Genomic DNA, 21,550 nt, shown 5'->3' with positions numbered 1-21,550 from the left:
TTTTGAAAATCCTCACTCAAATCACTTAGTCACAGCTCTTAACTGCCTAGTCATCTCTCTGCAGAACGAGGCCGGGTCTTACCACTTCGTCTCCCATATCTCCGTTGATCCTGAGGGATGCTGCGTGGTGATGGCTCTCCAGGCGGCTCCACAGCTCCTGCACCTGCTTCTTCAGTGTCTCCACCTCCATCTGGTGGCCTGCCTCAATCTGCCTCAACCGCTGCTGGATGGCGTCCGTGTGGAGCGTCAGCCCGTCATCGTCCAGGTGATTGCGGGCCGGCTGCTCGGGGCTGGGTGTGGCGGCAGGGCGCCCCAGTAGGGCATGGAGGCAGCGGTGCTGGGAGCAGCTGCCCCGGCGGTGGTGGGTCAGGGAGCTGCAGGAGGCCAGGGACACCTGGCGGCTCAGTGGGGCCCGCTCCCCATTCACCTTGGCCCAGTGAGGGCCACTGCAGGTCTCCCCCTCCAAGCTCTCGCCATTACACAGTCCCTCCCTGCTGGGATCAGCACTCAAAGACTGGAAGGCACTGACGGAGGGCCGCTTGTGTCCTCCATTTGAAGTCCTGGGTACCCCCTGCTCTGGCTCTGCCTCCCCGTTCACTCTCCTGTGGCAGGGGGGTTGACTCCTGCCTTCAGAGCAGGGCTGGGGGCCTGCACAGATGGATACCTGCACTGGGGCCTCTGGCCTGGTGCAGGCCTCTTCAGTCAGAGTCTCTGTTGAGCTCTCCATGAGGGAGGCCCTCTTGTCAGCCTGCACCAGGACCTCTGAGAGATGTCTGCTGGACTTAAGCTCTGGTGGAAGGTGATTCTCAGCAGCCACTGGTGTCCTCTCTCCAAAGCCATTGATCATAGTTCTAAGGGCAGCGTGGGCTGGGCTGGGGGTGCTGGTGCTAGGGTTGTGGTCTGGCTCCTCCTGGGCAGTACGGTTCACCAGAACATGCTTCACCAGCACTTCCTCCTGCTTCTCTACCACCTCCTGCTCCTCTGGAACGGCCACCTCCTGCTCCTCTGGAACGGCCACCTCCTGCTCCTCTGGAACGGCCACCTCCTGCTCCTCTGGAACGTCTGTGGGACTGCCTGGAGAGACACTAGACTCCTCCTCAGGCTCATCTGTGCCCTTCTCTGGGTGATGCCCATTAGTGATAGTAGCCTCCGTCTGATTCTCAGCCCCATTGATGTTAGCTTGTTTATCAGCCTTACCATCACTGGTGCTGGCCTCTTTCTCCATCTCTCTTCCATTAACATTAGCATCAATCAGAGTTTGAGCCACGGCAATAGGAGGAGCAGCAGCGTTCGCTTCTCTCTGAGTATCAGCACCAACCTCCTCCTTTGTTGCTTCCTGGAGAATGTTCTCCATCTGTCCCTCTGCCACAGCCAGCTCAATGGAGAGCTCAAGCTCTTCTCCTGCTGCTAACAACCCCTTGGAGGCTCTGTCTCTCAGCTCAATCTGCCCTCCTTCAGGGCTGTCTTCCGGCTCAGAGTCGGCCGTGCCTGCCTGAGACCCTGCTGCTCCAGGCTGGCCGTTAGCACGCCCTTCCTGAGCTCCCCCTCCGTCGGGCCCCATAGCGATGTTGAGCTCCAGAGAGCGCCGGTGGTCCTGCCACTTCTCATTCAGGTTTGGGTCACTGGAGCGCCGGTTTGGGGCCAGCGAGCTCCCCAGCTCACATGCGCTGGGCAAGTTATCGAAGGAACGGGTCTTTGGACGTCTGTCGAGGGAGGAAAGAGATGCATTGAGTTGATTAGCACATGGAAAAAAATAGCCTTTTATCCCTAAACAATGGCTCCGTATCATTGAGGCCTCATGATTGAAGTGGAGGCTGTGTATATAATTATAGTGTTCAGGATTAAGACATGCATGTCCACAAATGGAAAATAAGGAGCGAAGCATAGCTCATGTAAAATTTGTGTTGTAATCAAATGTATCCCCATAACCTATTGATCAAGGAAAAACTAAAAACAGACAGTTAATCTTGGAGAAAAAAAATGGAACGGATTCAGCACTGTTTTTGAAACACGTCCTCAACACAGTTATCGTCAATAACAAATGGCTACAAAAATACTTTGAGGTATGTTGGAAACTGCCTCAACTGACTTATTTTTTTATCTTTTCAAGACACTGACAAAGTCATGAGAGATTAAATAAGCAGAGGATAACACTATTTGCATCTCCCAGACCGATCATTGTGTGAGTGAAAAGCAATTAGGCAGCTGAGCTGGTTATAGAGCAGGTTACAGAGCGAGGTCCCTCTGGCTGTGGTGCCCGAAACCTGGGTCTATCTTACATCAGAGGGAGCAGAGTGGCAGGCTCACCTGCCCAGGGGAGTGTCCTCAGGGTTGGCACCTGGCACAGGATAGGGTGCACACGACTCGTCAGAGGGCGTGGTGGGGGAGGAGCTGGGAAGGTAGACTGCCGTCCACAGCATCAGGTTACGTACATGACACACTGGGTGGAGCACCTACAACAACAGACCCAACTTTAGATATAGGAATATGCTGGGGGTTGAACATAAATATTAATGTATTTGATGGACAAAATATTCACACTTGAGCAAGCAAGGCAAGACAGTACAATGTCAACAAAGTGGCCACAAAAACAGTTTTAAATAGATGACATTGTTTGTGTCATAAATTAAAGTTTAGTTCTAGGACCATGAACATTTTTAAGTAAACAAAAATAAAATGATAGCACTCTGGGGCATCCCCTAGAAGTACCCCCCCATTGTATAAAAGGCATGGAGGAATGTTCCAATATAAAAGGGGTGAGCAAACAGAGAGCAGACATACAGTCTCGGAGTGGGAGGAGTAGAGCATGTTCCTCAAGGCGCGGTTGGCTGGTCGCAGCAGTGACCACACGGAGCAGGTCCTCTCCCGAACCTGACGGTCCTCCCTCTCCTTCCCACTGTTGCACAGGAAGGTGCCAAAGAGACACGAGTAGGAATGCTGCACCATCTTCACCTGCACAGACAAACACAGGACCAGAAACACACAAACATGTTGGAGCATGCTCAAATCTCAGGTATGATAATGATAGTGAGTAAAAAATGCCATGCATCTCGGAGCCTAAAATATGACAAAACTCTCCAGGGTAATTACAGATCAGCTAGATAAAAACAGTAACTCAAACCAACATTTGACTGTCATTCATACTAATCAAAATATAAACATTTGAGTTGCATCCAATTCCTGACTAAGTGAGTTTGATTCCATCATATTCAGGTCTATGGTCATCCTCCTTACCAGGAAGGCCTCATTGAACTCAAAGGAGCATGGGAACTGCCTTTGGAGCTGGTGAACACAGTCCAGCCACTGCAGGAAGACCGGGCAGCGCTCGTTCAGGTCCTCTGAGTTCTCCCCGTGGCCACAGCGGTCAGCAAACTTATGGCCAAAGTCCAGCCACTCAGTCTCCACCAGCACCTGGAAACCCTGTAGAGAAATCATATCAACAGCAAGAGATACATTTCAGTCAAAATGGATGTTATACTTTAAGAGGGGCGCATATGCATTTATTCCAGCCATCTAAAATGTGCCTCTGTTTATGTCTAATTGTTAATCAACCTAAAAATGTTCCAATACAACGATCAACGGGGCCCAATGATCATCCCAGCCAGCCTACCTCAATGGTGCGGTAGTATGGGTCCAACAAGAGCTTGGACAGGGCAGCGATCTGGGGCGTGCGGTCCCATCCGTCAGAGCAGTGCACCAGAACAGGTCTGTGGTCGCGGTCCACAGCGTTCAACACCAGCAGGGCAGCCTTCAGCAGCAGAGACAGATGCTGCAGCCACTTGGTGCTCTCCAGAGCAGACAGCCAGCTACAGAGGGAGAGCCGGTTAAGCTGTAGTGTACACAAACTACTCCCATACACTCAGTCACACCAAGCACTGACTTATAAACACAACAGCTCATCTTAGATAAAGACAAACCAAAGACCTCTAAATGTGACGAGCAAGAGGCTCTTAAATATGTATGTTTAATATGTCAGTTTCATTGAATTTGACCATAGTTATGAAAAGGGCTTACAATTATTGAGTCTGAGTACTTTCAACAACATACTCTTGGTTCAAGGGAGACATTTTGATTCAATTACAAATGGCAGAGTGGAATGTGAAAGTTCCAATGGAAAGAGATCCTTTAGTTGTGGGCCGGGTTCCTAAACCAGAACCAGATGTGTGGGCAAGGCTAAAACCCAACCCAACTTAGTACAGTTACTACGCCACCATGGCAACAAACTGGAGTGGAGTAGGTGGTCTCTGCTTGTGTAATTCATCTTGGATTGTGAGCCTAGTCGGAATGGACCTCCACTGTAGTGCTAGAGGCACAACTCACTTGGCCGGGTCTGGCATCTGGGTGCAGAGGAAGCGCAGGGACTGGAAACTCTTGCGGATGGAGTGAATGTTGGCCATGCCCATGAACACAACCTCACAGTTGGGGTAGTACTCTGTATGGAGGAGGAGATGAGTCAGTTTGTGACAAATTAACATATCATTAATACCAAAACAACTACTCTAGGGCAGAAAAATAACAGTACAGATTGCGAGTTTGTACAGTTTTTCTGTTGACATTAAGTTGACAATAACATGCTTCCATGCAAACCCATTGACCTCAGTCTCCTGGATTCACTGGCCCAGAGATGAGCCATCTTACCTGGGCATTCACAGCCCCCTCCCTTGGCCCTGTTGGCCACAGCCGCTGCATAGGACCTGGCATCCAGGATCAGCAGCTTTTGTGGCTGGATGGCCAGTGTCTCTACCTCCGAGCTATTCGTCAGGGACGATTCTGAAACACGAAGAGACACAACCGGAATTAAATCTCTGCATAGGTGATGACAGTCAGTATTATCAAATAAAAGTGGTAATAAATGTCTAAGAGGGACCAGCACAAGTCCTGACAGGCCCACATTGCACAACCATGTGTCTGCAGCAAAGCCACACAAACAGATGGGAAGGTGCTGCTTCAGCACTCTGCATGTACGGTATGGGTGTGAGAATGTGTGCATGTTTGTGTGTTGTGGACTGACCGAAGTCAGTGTCCACGAGGTCATTGGTGCCGATGATTCCATTGGTTCCATTGATGTAGGATCCGTTTGCCAGGTGTTTGCGGGAGCTGCAGTCCACAGCACATGCCCTGGCGATGGACTGGACCAGGTGCTCGTCGTCTGCATTCCTCCAGCCCCACCAACTGACCTCCGGCTGGCCGCAGCGGGCGATCACAGCCCCAGTGCTCTGGTGCCTGGAGGACAGGGGAGGAAAGGCATGGGACAGTCAGGAGAACAGACTGCACTGTGTGGGAAAACAACATGGAGCAACTGATCCATTTGGCATCTGGAGTCAATAACAAGGAAAAGGATTGGGTCCAAAAATAACATACATATGCAAAGATGGAAGCCTCCTTACTCATGAAACACACCTCGGGGTGAAAGGAGTTGTCCTTGCTTTGCATTGTATTCACAGATAACCTATCCCTGTTCTCTCTCACTGACTAACAACGCTACACAAAGACAGAAAGCCCCACCTGAACACAACGGCCGGGAACCTCTTCCAGGAGCGGAAGGCTGCCACGTTCTCCAGCTCCTTGTCTGTGATCCAGGCTGGCACCAGGAGCTGCTGCGGATAGCTGGAGCACAGCCTGGCAATGCCAAGGGAGAGAGGGGCAGGGGTTAGAACAGGAGGGCAGGGGTTAGAACAGGAGAAGAGGGGGGGCAGTGGTTAGAACAGTGGGGCAGGGGTTAGAACAGGGGGGCAGGGGTTAGAACAGGAGGAGAGGGGGGGCAGGGGTTAGAACAGGAGGGCATAGGTTAGAACAGGAGGGCAGGGGTTAGAACAGGAGGAGAGGGGGCAGGGGTTAGAACAGGGGGAGAGGGGGGGCAGGGGTTAGAACAGGAGGGCAGGGGTTAGAACAGGGGGGCAGGGGTTAGAACAGGAGGGCAGGGGTTAGAACAAGAGAAGAGGGGGGGCAGGGGTTAGAACAGGGGGGCAGGGGGTTAGAACAGGAGGAGAGGGGGGCAGGGGTTAGAACAGGAGGGCATAGGTTAGAACAGGAGGGCAGGGGTTAGAACAGGAGAAGAGGGGGGGCAGGGGTTAGAACAGGGGGGCAGGGGGTAAGAACAGGAGGAGAGGGGGGGCAGGGGTTAGAACAGGAGGGCATAGGTTAGAACAGGAGGGCAGGGGTTAGAACAGGGGGGCAGGGGTTAGAACAGGGGGGCAAGGGTTAGAACAGGGGGGCAAGGGTTAGAACAGGAGTGCATAGGTTAGAACAGGAGTGCATAGGTTAGAACAGGAGTGCATAGGTTAGAACAGGGGGAGAGGGGGGCAGGGGTTAGAACAGGAGGGCAGGGGTTAGAACAGGAGGGCAGGGGTTAGAACAGGAGGGCAGGGGGGCAGGGGTTAGAACAGGAGGAGAGGGGGGGCAGGGGTTAGAACAGGAGGGCAGGGGTTAGAACAGGAGGAGAGGGGGGCAGGGGTTAGAACAGGAGGAGAGGGGGGCAGGGGTTAGAACAGGAGGGCAGGGGTTAAAACAGGGGGGCAGGGGTTAGAACAAGAGGAGAGCAGGGCAGGGGTTAGAACAGGAGGAGAGGGGGGCAGGGGTTAGAACAGGAGGAGAGGGGGGCACAGGCTGAGTGATGCCTCTAAAAAAGTTCCTATTCCTGGACATCTAATCGTGGACAAGGTCCTTATCTACAGGAGACTCCTCACCAGTGGAGGACAACAGTACAACCAGCCTCTGTATCAGACACACAGAGCAGTGTGTGCAGCAGGGTGACAGCAGACAGTTATCATGGCACTACCCTGGGAGGCCTGGTAATCAGATCAGCCCTGTAGGATGCAGGCTGTCAGGGGGCTGTTAGCTGCTCATACCTGAACTTGCTGTTGATGTCAGATATCCTCCAGGCGTTTTGAGTGTCGAAGCCCATCCTCTCCACCTCATTCTTGAACCAGGAGGTCACATGCTCTCCTAACAGAGCACACAGGGACACATGAGGAGAGATGAGATTAGCCAAAATGACGGGAAGGATTTGGGTCTGTCACCACTGAGTAGAGGTTGTCTGGACACCGGTGTCCTGGTCTATGTACCTGGCCTGCACAGCTCCCCGTGCTGCTCCTTCTCCCCGGCATACACGTCCACACACCAGGCATGGAAGGGGAAGGAGAAGAGGTCCTCCAAGCAAGACGGAGGGCGGACCGCAGCGTTCAGCCGCTTCAACCACTCCTGACACTGCTCTAAGGTGGAGAATTGACACCTGGGAGACAAGCAGCACAATCATACATACTAGCTTATAGGCCTAAACCAAGACATGAACATCAGCAAAAATGTTGCACGCAATATGCATGTGTGTATTGTTTCAGTTGGGCCTCCTACCTGACGACCTTACAGTCCTTGCAGGTGACATGGAGCTGGAACATGTCACGACACTCCACAGTCTCTATGAGCTGCAGAGGGACCTGGTGAGAGAATAAACACAGACACAGGAACACAACAGTCACACTCTGGTGTACCACAATCTCCAAACCAGCAAGCCGACTTTCTTACGCACAAACAAATAAGCTAGTTTCAGGCTCTAGGCCTACATGTGCTCTACAGTCACACAAGGGGACATTCTAAAGTAAGAGAGCAGAAGTCACAAGCACATGCAGTAAATGCTTGTGCAATATCACCACCAACAAAATGTCTACATTTCAAAACAAGTTAGTAGGCTAGTTAAATGTTTCACGTTAAGTGTGATAATGCCGATAATGCCAGGAGAACTAAAGGCTACACTGCTGTCACCTTGAAAATCTGAGCACAGACTACTCCTTCACAGCTGCAAACTAGCTGCATTAGATGTCAAATAGCATTTCCCAGGCAAAGGTTGCCATTTTCACATCTCCTTTAGCACCGCCTTCCGATTTGATGTGCTTCCCTCGTGTACTGATTCAGTACGTAAAACTGCTGGATCAACGTGCAGTAAAATGTTCATCTGCAGCCCTAATCGCCTCATATTTACTGTCTATTAAACCCTCATCTGATCTAGGCAAATAACCACCAAAACTACACTATTATACTGAAGAGATCCAACATGTAGCTTCATGGGCAACTCAACCAAATTCACATAAAAATGTAAGTTATAGATCTAGCCTGATAATTGGTAGATCCGTTCTAAGCTTTCTCGATCACACTGTAGTGGCCAAAAGTTTTGAGAATGACACAAATATTCATTTCCACAAACTGTGCTGATTCAGTGTCTTTAGATATTTTTGTCAGATGTTACTATGGCATACTGAAGTATAATTACAAGCATTTCACAAGTGTCATAGGCTTTTATTGACAATTACACGAAGTTGAAGCAAAGACTCAATATTTGCAGTGTTGACCATTCTTATTCAAGACCTCTGCAATCCACCCTGGCATGCTGTCAATTAACTTCTGGGCCACATCCTGACTGATGACAGCCCATTCTTGCATAATCAATGCTTGGAGCTTGTCAGAATTTGTGGGTTTTTGTTTGTCCACCTGTCTCTTGAGGATTGACCACAAGTTCTCAATGGGATTAAGGTCTGGGGAATTTCCTGGCCATGGACCCAAAACATCAATGTTTTGTTCCCCGAGCCACTTAGTTATCACTTTTGCCTTATGGCAAGGTGCTCCATCATACTGGAAAAGGCTTTGTTCGTCACCAAACTGTTCCTGGATGGTTGGGAGAAGTTGCTCTCGGAGGATGTGTTGGTACCATTCTTTATTCATGGCTGTGTTCGTAGGAAAAATTGTGAGTGAGCCCACTCCCTTGGCTGAGATGCAACCCCTCACCTTGTCTTCTCCGGACAAGCTTTTTTCGGGATGCCCCAAACAATCGGAAAGGGGATTCATCAGAGAAAATGACTTTACCCCAGTCCTCAGCAGTCCAATCCCTGTACCTTTTGCAGAATATCAGTCTGTCCCTGATGTTTTTCCTGGAGAGAATTGGCTTCTTTGCTGCCCTTCTTGACACCAGGCCATCCTCCAAAAGTCTTCACCTCACTGTGCGTGCAGATGCACTCACACCTGCCTGCTGCCATTCCCGAGCAAGCTCTGTACTGGTGGTGCCCCGATCCCGCAACTGAATCAACTTTAGGAGACGGTCCTGGCGCTTGCTGGACTTTCTTCGGCGCCCTGAAGCCTTCTTCACAACAACTGAACCGCTCTCCTTGAAGTTCTTGGTGATCTGATAAATGGTTGATTTAGGTGCAATCTTACTGGCAGCAATATTCTTGCCTGTGAAGCTTTTTTTGTGCAAAGCAATGATGACGGCATATGTTTTCTTGCAGGTAACCATGATTGACAGAGGAAGAACAATGATTCCAAGCACCACGCTCCTTTTGAAGCTTCCAGTCTGTTATTCGAACTCAATCAGCATGACAGAGTGATCTCCAGCCTTGTCCTCGTCAACACTCACACCTGTGTTAACGAGAGAATCACTGACATGATGTTAGCTGGTCCTTTTGTGGCAGAGCTGAAATGCAGTGGAAATGTTTTTTGGGGATTCAGTTAATTTGCATGGCAAAGAGGGACTTTGCAGTTAATTGCAATTCATCTGATCACTCTTCATAACATTCTGGGGTATATGCAAATTGCCATCATACAAACTGAGGCAGCAGACTTTTTGAAAATTAATATTTGTGTCATTCTCAGAACTTTTGGCCACGACTGTACAGCGTCCTTGTGCAAAATGGTACGCAGCATCATCTGGATATGTATGCAACAAAAGTTCAACATTCACCTTCTGCTATTTCTGTCAAGCCGCCTAAGCGTACAATTTGATGCATACGTTGGATTTATCCAACGTAGTCACCATATAGACCGCAATGCTGCACGACAAACACAGCGTTCCATTGGACCAAAACACAATGACGCTGTAGGTGTGATCGAGGAGTGAGTTTAGCTTGTGTCTTTTTACTTTCAGTTTTGTACAACAGCTTCAAACAGCTGAAAATAATATTATTTTGGGTTATTGAAAAAATAAATGTGTTTTAGATCATACACTCATTCTCAACACCCCTCAAACTCATCTTTGGACCTCGAAACCAGTCCCACTGCTTTTTTCCCCCCAGGGACTGATTAAGACCTGAAACACCAGGTGGGTGCAATTAATTATCAGGTAGATCAGAAAAACAGCAGCACCCGGACCTCGTAAGAGTTAAATATCCTTACTTTACACTATACATTGCTTGTTTGGTCACAAACTGAAATTAGGCAAACATTATAAAATTTTAGCAACCAGGAAATGGAAGGGCAAAGTTTCACCCAAAAGCACAATTTCTGCTCTGCAGTGACTCAGAGGGGAGTGCAGCGAATGCTGGTTTTACAATTCCAACACGGTCCAATGCCATGCAGAATGGACAGGCGGTCAGTGTTCAACAGGTTCACACACACACACACAGTTGCCATGTCATTATCCATCCCAGCCCAGTCTGTGAGCAGGGCAACACGCTGTGCATGCAGGGGCTGCTGGGTACTTACTGACACCTCACAACAACTGTCACTCTGTTGTTCAAAACAAAACAGGAGAGACAATAAAGACAAGGGAAACAGAGTTAAAGCGGCGTCTGTTCTGCTGCTATTGCCTGGCCACACATTCCTTACGCTCTGTTATAATTCCTGCTCTCTAATCTACATCTGACCACACAATGAATTCCTCGGATGCTTGTTAACGGCCTGCCTCACTGCGCGCTCTCTCTCCCCATTCTCTCTTTATGTGAGTGGTGAACCACAGCCATGTGACGCAAATGCTTTACCATCCAATCCAAATGTGTGAAGAGAACACACACTCCGTTTTATTAAACATAGTGAGATCCAGCTCCAATATAACTAGACTGACGGCAGAAATGGGAGGGGAAAAAAGAAGAAAAAAAAAAAATCATAGGTGCGCTAGCCGGTAAGAACTCGAACATTTTAACACCGGTGATTGAGCAAAAACGTCCCTGTATATGTAAAAACATGCCAATCCAAAAGGCACAGAACCTGCACAACAATGATGTTTATCACTACGGTACTATACTACTACAGTGAGAGGAAGTGAAGCAGTGTCATTTGTTTGTAAATTGGGGGAATGTGTTCTATACTACGAACAGTGTAATAATGAGATGTCAATTTCTAAGAATAACCACACATTGGTAACAAAGACGGTCTTTATATAACACGGCAAAAGGGGGAGAGGGCGGAAGTGTTGTGCATCCCTGATGGGATCTTTGCAACCATGCCAACGGCAAGTGGAAAGAGAAAAGCAAAACAACTGAGAGAATGCCCTCTCCAGACTGCCTGCCTGCCTTGTTACCACAACAGTAGTGGCACACTGTCACTGGACCCAGCACACAGTCTCCATTCATAAAAAGTCAAGGTGCACAGAGACTGGAGACAATAGGGTTTCACTTTACTGACCAGCTGTAGAGTTTCTTCAGACACTTAGGCACTGTCTGTGAAATTAAAGTGTGTGTTAGAGCTGGGTGATAAACTGTGTGCTATCAAGTCCCAAGCCTTCACTTAGTTAGTCGGCAGTACTTACATTTACGATGGAGTCTTTGAACTTGATGTGGAGGCGGTAGCTGGACATGGCGATGATTGCATCCTCCGCTCTCCCCACGTACTTTGTGAACTCCCCATGCAGCTCGGGAAAGGGCACCTGGCACCACAGGAGGGAAGTTATCAAAGGGCACAGAACCTTATCACTTGTAAAGGTGCCATATAAATACACACCTACATACTCTAAATTACCATTACAAACACATGTAGAAGAATGACTTTGCGATAACTGTACAGGCATGACTTGGCATTGTGCTAACCAACTCCGGCAATTAGTGTTCTCACCTGCAGGCTCCCCTCCTCCAGGACTGGGGGCTTCTTGGGGAAGATCTGATTGGCCTGGATACATTCCATGCTCTGCGGCCCCTCCTCCTCCTGCCAATCAGAAAATATGTTGTTGATTATGTGGAATGTCCGTTGTCTTGTAAAATAACTCAATAGTCCACTACTATTCCCATTCACTGGTTACAACCAGCATCGACTGTAGCCATTCTCCAACCACTCCCACATTTAACCATACCTCTAACAGTAACTTAATTGAATAGGCTTTCACAAACAGCCAATGATGAAGCCAAATGTAATCAGAGGAGTGTTGATACTAAAACCAACTATAAATAGGTGTGTGGTCTTAAATCATCCCTGTGCAATCTCTCAATCCTCCACACACACACACACCAGGCCCAAGTCCCCTGCGAAGAGTACCTCACCCTTGGCTGACAGCCTGGCATGGTACTAAAGTTTGTCTGTGTAACCCAGTTCAGAGCCAGAAACAGATACCGGCTACAGAGCACACTACGCCAAGTACAAAATATCATAAGTAATCCTTTTACAACCAAGTGTCTTAAATAATTACAGGTCTAAATGTAATTTGGGTGGCTAGATCCAATTATGTTCCCCTTTGATTTCTATTGGTATCCGTCTGTGCCACACATGAGGAGCTCTTTGATGTTGCATACCATACTTCTCAATTTAATGAGCATATTTCAGAAACCCACAGAGGACATTTCTTTAATGGCAATGTGAGGCATGAACACGTAAGCAGTTAAATAGTTTTTATTCAGGGACTAAATTGTAGAAAAAAATGTTTAAACTGCCTTCTGAAACGGTGCCCTGTGCTCTTTGCTTTGTCCTGGTCCGTTTCAGCAGCACCCTGGGGCCCATGGGAGGAAAGGCTATGACACAATAGGAGTTCAGTCTAGTGAGAACATAATGGCAATACTGGCAAGGACAAAGAGAGATTAGGGTGGTCCGTAGACATTGCAGATAAAAGACATGGCTGGGGCAGCAGGCTCAGTGCGACCATCCCACCAACTGAACGCTGTCTGGGAGCCAAGCTCAGTGTCCTGTTCGCTCGCATGGCTGGGGTAACACTCTGTAGGGGCCAGTTAGGGGGCAGGCACAGGAACGCACAAAACACACAGGCAGACACACATACATAAAAAGACATTCACATCAGGTATTTACGGTCTGAAAGACACTCGCCCATCAGGCAAACCAGGAGTATTTTTTTGGAGTGATATCAGGTATTTTATATCTCCTTGCTAATGGTGCAACCTCCACAAGCAGGCTCAAGTTGCGTGACTGCTGAGGTCACACCCCCACCCAAGTTATAGGGCTACCCTTAATGTCAATCCCCGCACACACACACACACTTTCAGAGCAAGGTTTATGATTGACCAAGATGTAACTCATCACACGCAGTGGTAATACTACTCCATATCACTAAGGCTTCCAGTCAAAATCAAACCATCCCTGCTGAGGCAGCAGACTGGGTGGAACTTTGACACTGTGTCCGATGCAACCATCTAGCTACCAGTAAACACAGCGGATTTAAAAAGGCTGAAAATCAATGGAGTTTCCGATTCGGCAGACAGCACACACATAGATAGCTCTTCTTCACTGGTAGATAGAAAACGGTCATGATGAAGGATACACTTTACCATGGCCCTTGTGAAGGAGTGTGGGTCACTGGACAAGGAACACAGGCCTTCTTCACTGGACCCCAAATATAAGTCTGTAGAGAGTGGAACAAGGGGAAAGATTTCATTTGATTGCGCCATAAAACTGGACTACAGTAGTCTCTTATTGCAGAGGATGGATGAGAGTAACACCCTGCAGTACCTGGATTTGGAGTGCAGGGCACACAATTTCATTCTGTGTCACATGTAGAAAATGAAATACAGCCCTTACGCAGACAATAGGTTATCACTTCAAAATGATAAGAAACTAAACAAAATGAGTAGCGAGAACTGTGATGTGCACCGGTTTTGCTACATACCAAAAGAGAACAAGCAACAGATGAGGTGCTATCCTGATGATCCTGTTTTGCAAATTTCAGTTAGTGAAGACATTGAATTCTGTAGGAAAAAAAAAGAGAACATGAAACTAGTTATTATAAGGAATGAACAAATAGTTAATCTGCAAACATCTCAAACAGCTTACTTTTTGCTGGAACATTCAATCTACAATAGACCTTTTCATTCCCTGGTAAATATAGCTGTGCTGGTGGGTACATTAGGCTGCAAGTGAGGTGAGAGACACCACTTAAAACACATTTATGTAATGGGAAAAAGCCATTTACGTCCAGTTGGGCCACAGTATACTATGCTCACCAATTCTGATGGGGGGGGGGGGGGGGGGTGTAACTGTAAGATAAGATACAGCTACAGTGTATTTGTAAATAGTTCAGACCACTTCCCTTTTCCCAAATTTTTACATTACAGCCTTACTTTAAAATGGATTAGACAAAACAATTTCCAAACAATACTAGAAATTGAGCTCAGGTGCATCCGGTTTCCATTGACCATCCTTGAGATGTTTCTACAACTTGAAGTCCACTGGTGGTAAATTCAATGGATTGAACATGATTTGGAAAGGCACACACCTGTCTATATAAAAGGGTTCCACAGTTGACAGTGCATGTCAGAGCAAAAACCAAGCAATGAGGTCAAAGGAATTGTCCGTAGAGTTCAGAGACAGGATTGTGTCAAGGCACTGATCTGGGGAAGGGTACCAGATCTGGGTAGGGTAGAATTGAAGGTGCCCAAGAACACAGTGGCCTTCCGAGAGCTGGCCACCCGGCCAAACTGAGCAGTCGGGGGAGAGGGCCTTGGTCAGGGGGGTAACCAAGAACCAGATGGTCACTCTGTCAGAGCTCCGGAGTACCTCGTTGGAGATGCGAGAACCTTCCAGAAGGACAACCATTGCTGCAGCACTTCAAATCAGGCAGAAGCCACTCCTCAGTAAAAGGCACATGGACAGCCAGCTTGGAGTTTGCCAAAAGGCACTTAAAGGACTCTCAAACCATGAGAAACAAGATTCCCTGGTCTGATGAAACCAATATTGAACTTCTTGGCCTGAATGCCAAGCGTCACATGTGGAGGGAACCTGACACCATCCCTACGGTGAAGCATGGTGGTGGCAGCATCACGCTGTGGGGATGTTTTTCAGCAGCAGGGACTGTGAGACTAGTCAGGATTGAGGGAAAGATGAACGGAACATTGTACAGAGAGATCCTTGGTGAAAACCTGCTCCAGAGCACTCAGGACCTCAGACTGGGGCGAAGGTTCACCTTCCAACAGGACAACGACCCTAAGTACACATCAAAGACAATGCTACAAGGAGTAGCTTCGGGACAAGTCTCTGAATGTCCTTGAGTGGCCCAGCCAGAGCCCGGACTTGAACCCGATCTAACATCTCTGAAGAGACTTGAAAATAGCTGTGCAGCAATGCTCCCCATCCAATCTGACAGAGTTTGAGAGGATCTGCAGAGAAGAATGGGAGAAACTCCCCAAATACAGATGTGCCAAGCTTGTATCATACCCACGAAGACTCGAGTGTAATCACTGCCAAATGTCCTTCAACAAAGTACTGAATAAGAGTTCAATCTTAGTTTCATCAGACCAGAGAATATTGTTTCTCATGGTCTGAGAATCCTTTAGGTGCCTTTTGGCAAACTCCAAGCAGGTGGTCATGTGACATTTACTGAGTAGTGGCTTCCATCTGGCCACTCTCCCATAAAGGGCTGGTTGGTGGAGTGCTGCAGAGATGGTTGAACTTCTGGAAGGTTCTCCCACCTCCACAGAGGAACTCTTGAGCTCTGTCAGAGTGACCCTCGGGTTCTTGGTCCCCTCCCTGACCCTCTCCTCCAGATTGCTCAGTTTGGCGGCTAGCTCTAGGAAGAGTCTTGGTGGCTCCAAACCTCTTCCGTTTAAGAATTATGGAGGCCACTGAGTTCTTGGGAACTTTCAAAGCTGCAGAATTGTTTTGGTACCCTTTCCCATATCTGTGCCTCGAAAGAATCCCGTCTCTGAGGTCATTTAAAAAATGTGCCACAAAACATAAAAATTAAACTGTTTTTCTGTCATTATGGGGTAGCGTGTAGATTGTATTTTTTTTTAAAGAATCCTGATCATTTAGAGAATAAGGCTGTAACGTAACAAAATGTGGAAAAAGTCCAGGGGTCTGAACACTTTCCAAATGCACTGTATAAACGTGTCATTCATTACTCATTCTACATTTACAAAACAGAGTAGAGAGCCAGCACAGTCTGTCACTAAAATGCTGCTAGCAGTGTGTGGTACTGCAATGAAAAACTGAGCATTAATTTTCCACGTTCATTGATACTTTCGTATTAGTAGGGTCTACTCTGTTCTTCAGTGCATTCAGAAAGTATTCATACACCAACTTATTCAACATTTTCTTGTTACAGCCTGAATTGCAATGTTTTCTACAAACAATACCCCATAATGACACTGTTTTTAGAAATGTTTGCAAAATTGATTGAAAACAAAATACAGAAATATCTAATTTACAGAGTATTCACACCACTGAGTCAATACATGTTAGAATCACCTTTGGCAGAGATTACAGCTGTGTCTTTCTGGGTAAGTCTAAGAGCTTTGAACACCTGGATGTTACAATATTTGCCCATTCTTTTCAAAAATCAAGCTCTGTCAAATTGGTTGTTGATCACTGCTAGACAACAATTTAAGTCTTGCCATAGATCTACGAGCAGATTTAAGTCAAAACTAACTCGGCCACTCATGAACATTCACAGTCTTCTTGGTAAGCAACTCCACTGTAGATTTATACTTGTGTTTTAGATTATTGTCCTGTTGAAAAGGTGAATTAATCTCCCAGTGTCTGGTGGAAAGCAGACTGAACTCTCCAGCCCTTAACAATTACAAGCATACCCCTATGATGCAGCCACCACTACGCTTGAAGATTTGGATTTGCCCCAAATATCACACTTTGTATTCAGGACAAAAAGTTAGTTGCTTTGCCACATTTCTTTCAGCACTACTTTAGTGCCTTGTTGCAAACAGAATGTATGTTTTGGAGTATTTGTATTTTGTACAGGCTTCCTTCTTTTCACTCTGTCAATAAGGTTAGTATTGTGGAGTAACTATAATGTTGTTTCAGGTTTCTCTTATCACAGCCATTAAACTAACTGTTTTAAAGTCACCATTGGCCTCATGGTGAAATACCTGAGCAGTTTCCTTTCTCTCCGGCAACTGAGTTAGGAAAGACGCCTTTATCTTTGCAGTGCCTGGGTGTATTGACCACCCAAAGTGTGTGTGTGTGTGTGGGGGGGGGGGTACAGAGATGTGGTAGTCATACAAAATTAATGTTAAAACACTATTATTATTACACTATTGTCCATGCAACTTGTTAAGAAAATGTTTACTCTTGAACTTTATGCTTGCCATAACAAAGAGGTTGAATACTTTTTGACACAAGACATTTTAGGTTTTCATTTCTAATTAATGTGTAAATATATTTAAAAACATAGCTCGACTTTGACATTATGGGGTATTGTGTGTAGGCCAGTAACCAAAAATCTCAATTTAATTCATTTTAGATTCAGGATAACACAACAAAATGTGGAAAAAGTCAAGGGGTGTGAATACTTTCTGAAGGCACTGTACATTTTTGTCGTTCAGACAAAGGAAAGGGGGATACCTAGTCACGTCTTCGGCACCTGGAAACAGTGGGTTAACTACCTTGCTCAGGGGCAGAACAACAGATTTTTACCTTGTTAGCACGGGGATTCAATCCAGCAACATTTTGGTTACTGTCCCAACGCTCTAACCACTAAGGCTATCGTTAGAAAGATTAAGTTCTCATCTATTTCAGTCAAATAATGTCTAAGCGTTACGGTATCCATATGACCGATTCTGTTGGACCAAACCTCAAATAGAGAGTTAAAATGGCTTGTTGTCAGAAAGGAAGAAGTCATCTTTCGTCTTTTCTGTGAGTGGGAGGGGCTTAGTGTCTGTGTGTGTGGGAAGTTGCACAGTGCACACAGCACAGAGGGAGTCGAAACCAAAGACACAGAACACTCATACATTATATATATATTTTTTTTTAAAAACTCAATTTCTGCGATACAGGCATTTGGAACTTTGCTCTAAAACATGAATTCGAATGAATTCTATGTCGCCCAGCCCTACAAACCAAGCCATTTTGCATTTACATTGCACCTTCATTGTCTCACCTCAACCTACCTGCATTAACAGTTCCACAAATGCTTGTAAAATGTCAGACCCTGCAGACTGAAAGAGCCCGATTCCTTTCTGAACCGTAGAACCTGAACCTACTAGATTGTGAAGACCTAGGCACAGCCTAAAGGGGCGTCATTCTGTCACCTGACTGAGCCGAGAGCTAAGTTAGCAGTGCATGCTCCAGAGGTACTCTCCTCCTCACTGGCACTGACTGATAAAACATATCTGTCACACACACGCACACTGGTGTGCGTGCAGACATACCAACAAAGCATGTTTTTTTTTAACATCAGCAGGCTCGTGACCCATGGCCTCAGCTCAGTCTGGCTCTGTGTGCAGAGTCACACAGGGCAGGCTTAGCGCCTCAGTCCTGTCATGTGACTACCATGCATCTGATCTGAACCTGCAACACTCAAGCAAAGGCTTAAAATCATCATCTCTCAAAGTGAATACTTCCCATCTCAGTGACGTAAGGAGGATATGAGGAAAGAGTGAGGATCTGTGTGACGTTCTGGGGAAGAGTAAAGGTTGAGTAGTTGCATGTGCTGGTCTCGAGAACCCAAGAAGGCTGATAACTTCCCTATTATGGGTTCTCAGCTGAACATATGGACCACAGCTCCATGTTAACTACAATCCTGTGGCTCTGTTTTAACATTTAGAAACGTTACTAATCCTCACCATTTCCCTCACAAGGCAAAAAGGGACGTTCACTGACTCCACTGTAGTGCAAGGGAATTGGAGTCATGATAAGGGCAAGAGCTAGTCTAGCTGGAATGTTCTGACAGATAAGCCTGATATTATCAAAACATGTGACATTCAAAGCCAATCTATCCAGCAGTGAATAAAAACATGTTTCTCAAACTATTTATTGTTAACTGTGTGAATCACCAACACTGATCGAAGATCAGTAGAGAAGAACTAGCCTATCAGATAATTTTACTAACACATTAGTAATCATGCATCAAGGCATGATTTTTTAATTCCAGATAGCCAACTAACGTTACTGGTGAACGGTAGCAGTTTGCCTTTCTTGTTATCTTTACAGAGATTAAGCTAGCAAGGCAAGCAATTAGAATATAGTGCTGAGCGATGAAACAACATTTATGTTATTTTGGGGTTATTAAAACAAAGGTAGGTTTAATTATTTGAATTCCATTTCGTTTCATTTCAGTCTTCGGGACCCCAAACGTTTTGGTTTTCGCACTAACACTACACAGCTAATTCAAATAATACATTTGATCAAATTTGATTAAAAAAAACAAAACGTGCAGCCCTTGGAGTCACGAGCACCGAGTTTGGGAAACGCTGGTGACAAAATGTAGTTTGTCAACTGGAGGTGCACACAGCAAATGGATCTGTACAAAGAAAAATATATGAAGTGTATATTTTTTAGTTGAACGATTATTTCTCTCTGATATGAAAGATAAGGGGCATATTAACATACATTTCAAAAAACATTTTGCAAAGCGATGATTAGTGTCACAATTATTGTTTACACACAGCCAACCGTGGCCGAAGCAAACAGCTGAAAACCCTAGAAGGGCTTTCAAGAGCTAACTAGCTAGGTACACTATAAATACGCAAAAGTATGTGGACAGCCCTTCAAAAATGTGTTGATTCAGCTATTTTTAGCCACACCCGTTGCTGACAGGTGTATACAAATTGAGCACACCGCCATGCAGTCTCCATAGACAAACATTGGCAGTAGAATGGCCTTACTGGAGAGCTCCGTAACTTTCAACATCATAGGATGCCACCTTTCCAACAAGTCAATTTGTCAAATTTCTGCCCTGGTCAATTGTAAGTGCTCGTATTGTGACGTGGAAACAACGGCAACAGTGGCTCAGCCACGAAGTGGTAGGCCACACAAGCACACAGAATGGGACCGCCGAGTACTGAAGTGCATTGCACATAAAAAGTCTGTACTCAGTTGCAACACTCACTACAGAGTTCCAAACTGCATCAACAGCACAATAACTGTTCGTCGGGAGCTTCATGAAATGGGTTTCCATGGCCGAGCAACCGCACACAAGCCTAAGATCACCATGTGCTGGAGTGGTGTATAGTTGGCCGGCATTGGACACTGGAGCAGTGGAAACGCGTTGTCTGGAGTGATGAATCACGCTTCCCCATATGGCAGTCCGACGGACGAATGTGGGTTTGGCGGATGCCAGGAGAACGCTACCTGCCCAAATGCATAGAGCCAACTGTACATTTGTTGGAGGAATAATGGTCTGGGGCTGTTTTTCATGGTTCAGGTTAGGCCCCTTAGTTCCAGTGAAGGGAAATCTTAATGCTACAGCATACAACAACATTCTAGATGATTTTGTGCTTCCAACTTTGTGCAACATTTTGGGGAAGGCGCTTTCCTGTTTCAGCATGACATTGCCCCCATGCACAAAGTGACGTCCATACAGAAATGGTTTGTTGAGATCGGTGTGGAAGAACTTGACTGGCCTCCACAGAGCCCTGCCCTCAACACCGTCAAACACCTTTGGGATGAATTGTTACAACGACTGCGAGCTGGGCCTAATCACCCAACATCAGTGCCAAACCTCAATGGAAGCAAGTGCCCACAGCAATGTTCCCGCGCCTAGTGGAAAGCCTTCCCAGAAGAGTGGATGATGTCATAGCAGCAAAGGGGTGAACCAACTCCATATTAATGCTCATGATTTTGGAATGAGATGTTCAACGAGCAGGTGTGCACATACTTGTCGTCATTTAATGCATGTTAAAGGCCGATTCGCGACGTGCAATAGAAAAATAGCAATTTCAATTTCAAGTATTATTGGATAACTAGCTAACTCAAGGTTAATATTAGATAGCGAGACTAATCATAAACTACGTTAACGTTAGTTAGCAGGCTGGCTAATTATCCATTCTCTGTTTCTCATGTTAACTGTCAACAATTGATAGACAATTTTGTACCCGATTAGAGTTTACCACGTTAGTTAGCTGGCTAACTTGGGTAGTTGTTGTTTCCTCTTTGAGCCATCTTATAACGTAGCACACGTTAACGTTACGCCAGTTTGCTAACTAGTAGCGGCGAGCTAGCCTAGTCCAGTCAATCGAAACAATATACATCACATGGCTAGTTAGCGGCTAACGTCAGTTAGTTAAGCTGTGAGAATGCTATTTTCTCGTTATGACTTTGACAGGTCAAAATAAATATATTGCTGTTTGGGTACGACGTAGTTATGCTTCTTCCAGTCCTAAAGTTACAGTTAGCTAGTAATCGTAGTCAGAGCTGGCCATTGCTTGCTCTTTCTGGAACTGTTTTTGTTGTTGTTATGAGGGCGGACCCCAAAACTGAGGCCTCTGTCAAAACACACCGAAGCAGGAAAACAACCGGCAGACTCACCAGAGAGAAAGCAATTACAATAGAAACGTTAATGATCCAGTTGAAGATCCGTGCACTGGGTTTGCAATAAATTACACGTTAGGAAATACATTTGTCATATCCGAGGCCAGTTTCAATACGTCCCGTAGAAGAATCGAGTCGCCATCGCTGCGAATCGCCA

The 21,550-nt window shown here is 46.4% G+C and overlaps 2 protein-coding genes across 8 annotated transcripts in view; both read right to left on the bottom strand.

Moving 5' to 3' along the window:
• Positions 1–21,550, bottom strand: part of LOC110525522 — a 500,086-nt gene that overhangs the window by 112,748 nt on the left and 365,788 nt on the right. The window lies entirely within an intron of this gene.
• Positions 1–21,550, bottom strand: part of LOC110525520 (myotubularin-related protein 3) — a 27,669-nt gene extending 6,119 nt beyond the window's left edge. For 4 of the 7 annotated variants that reach the window (XM_021605696.2, XM_021605700.2, XM_021605699.2 and 1 more), the window contains exons 1-18: positions 21,391–21,550; positions 13,802–13,880; positions 13,464–13,537; positions 11,809–11,898; positions 11,507–11,623; positions 10,465–10,488; positions 7,351–7,433; positions 7,065–7,231; positions 6,849–6,945; positions 5,506–5,619; positions 5,012–5,223; positions 4,639–4,770; positions 4,321–4,432; positions 3,611–3,806; positions 3,235–3,420; positions 2,782–2,952; positions 2,308–2,453; positions 83–1,703 (exon numbers count right to left, since the gene is read on the bottom strand). In XM_021605696.2, the coding sequence (XP_021461371.2) occupies positions 83–1,703; positions 2,308–2,453; positions 2,782–2,952; positions 3,235–3,420; positions 3,611–3,806; positions 4,321–4,432; positions 4,639–4,770; positions 5,012–5,223; positions 5,506–5,619; positions 6,849–6,945; positions 7,065–7,231; positions 7,351–7,433; positions 10,465–10,488; positions 11,507–11,623; positions 11,809–11,898; positions 13,464–13,466 (3,471 nt within the window). In that variant the 5' untranslated portion in view covers positions 13,467–13,537; positions 13,802–13,880; positions 21,391–21,550. Of the gene's footprint in view, positions 1–82; positions 1,704–2,307; positions 2,454–2,781; positions 2,953–3,234; positions 3,421–3,610; positions 3,807–4,320; positions 4,433–4,638; positions 4,771–5,011; positions 5,224–5,505; positions 5,620–6,848; positions 6,946–7,064; positions 7,232–7,350; positions 7,434–10,464; positions 10,489–11,506; positions 11,624–11,808; positions 11,899–13,463; positions 13,538–13,801; positions 13,881–18,032; positions 18,049–21,390 lie in introns of those variants that run through there. The other 3 variants (XM_021605698.2, XM_021605701.2, XM_021605697.2) reach the window with 2 other exon arrangements.

Source organism: Oncorhynchus mykiss, chromosome 6 (genome assembly GCF_013265735.2).
Source record: "Oncorhynchus mykiss isolate Arlee chromosome 6, USDA_OmykA_1.1, whole genome shotgun sequence".
NCBI classification, from domain to species: Eukaryota; Metazoa; Chordata; class Actinopteri; order Salmoniformes; family Salmonidae; genus Oncorhynchus; species Oncorhynchus mykiss.
This window is presented reverse-complemented; position numbering and strand designations above follow the sequence as displayed.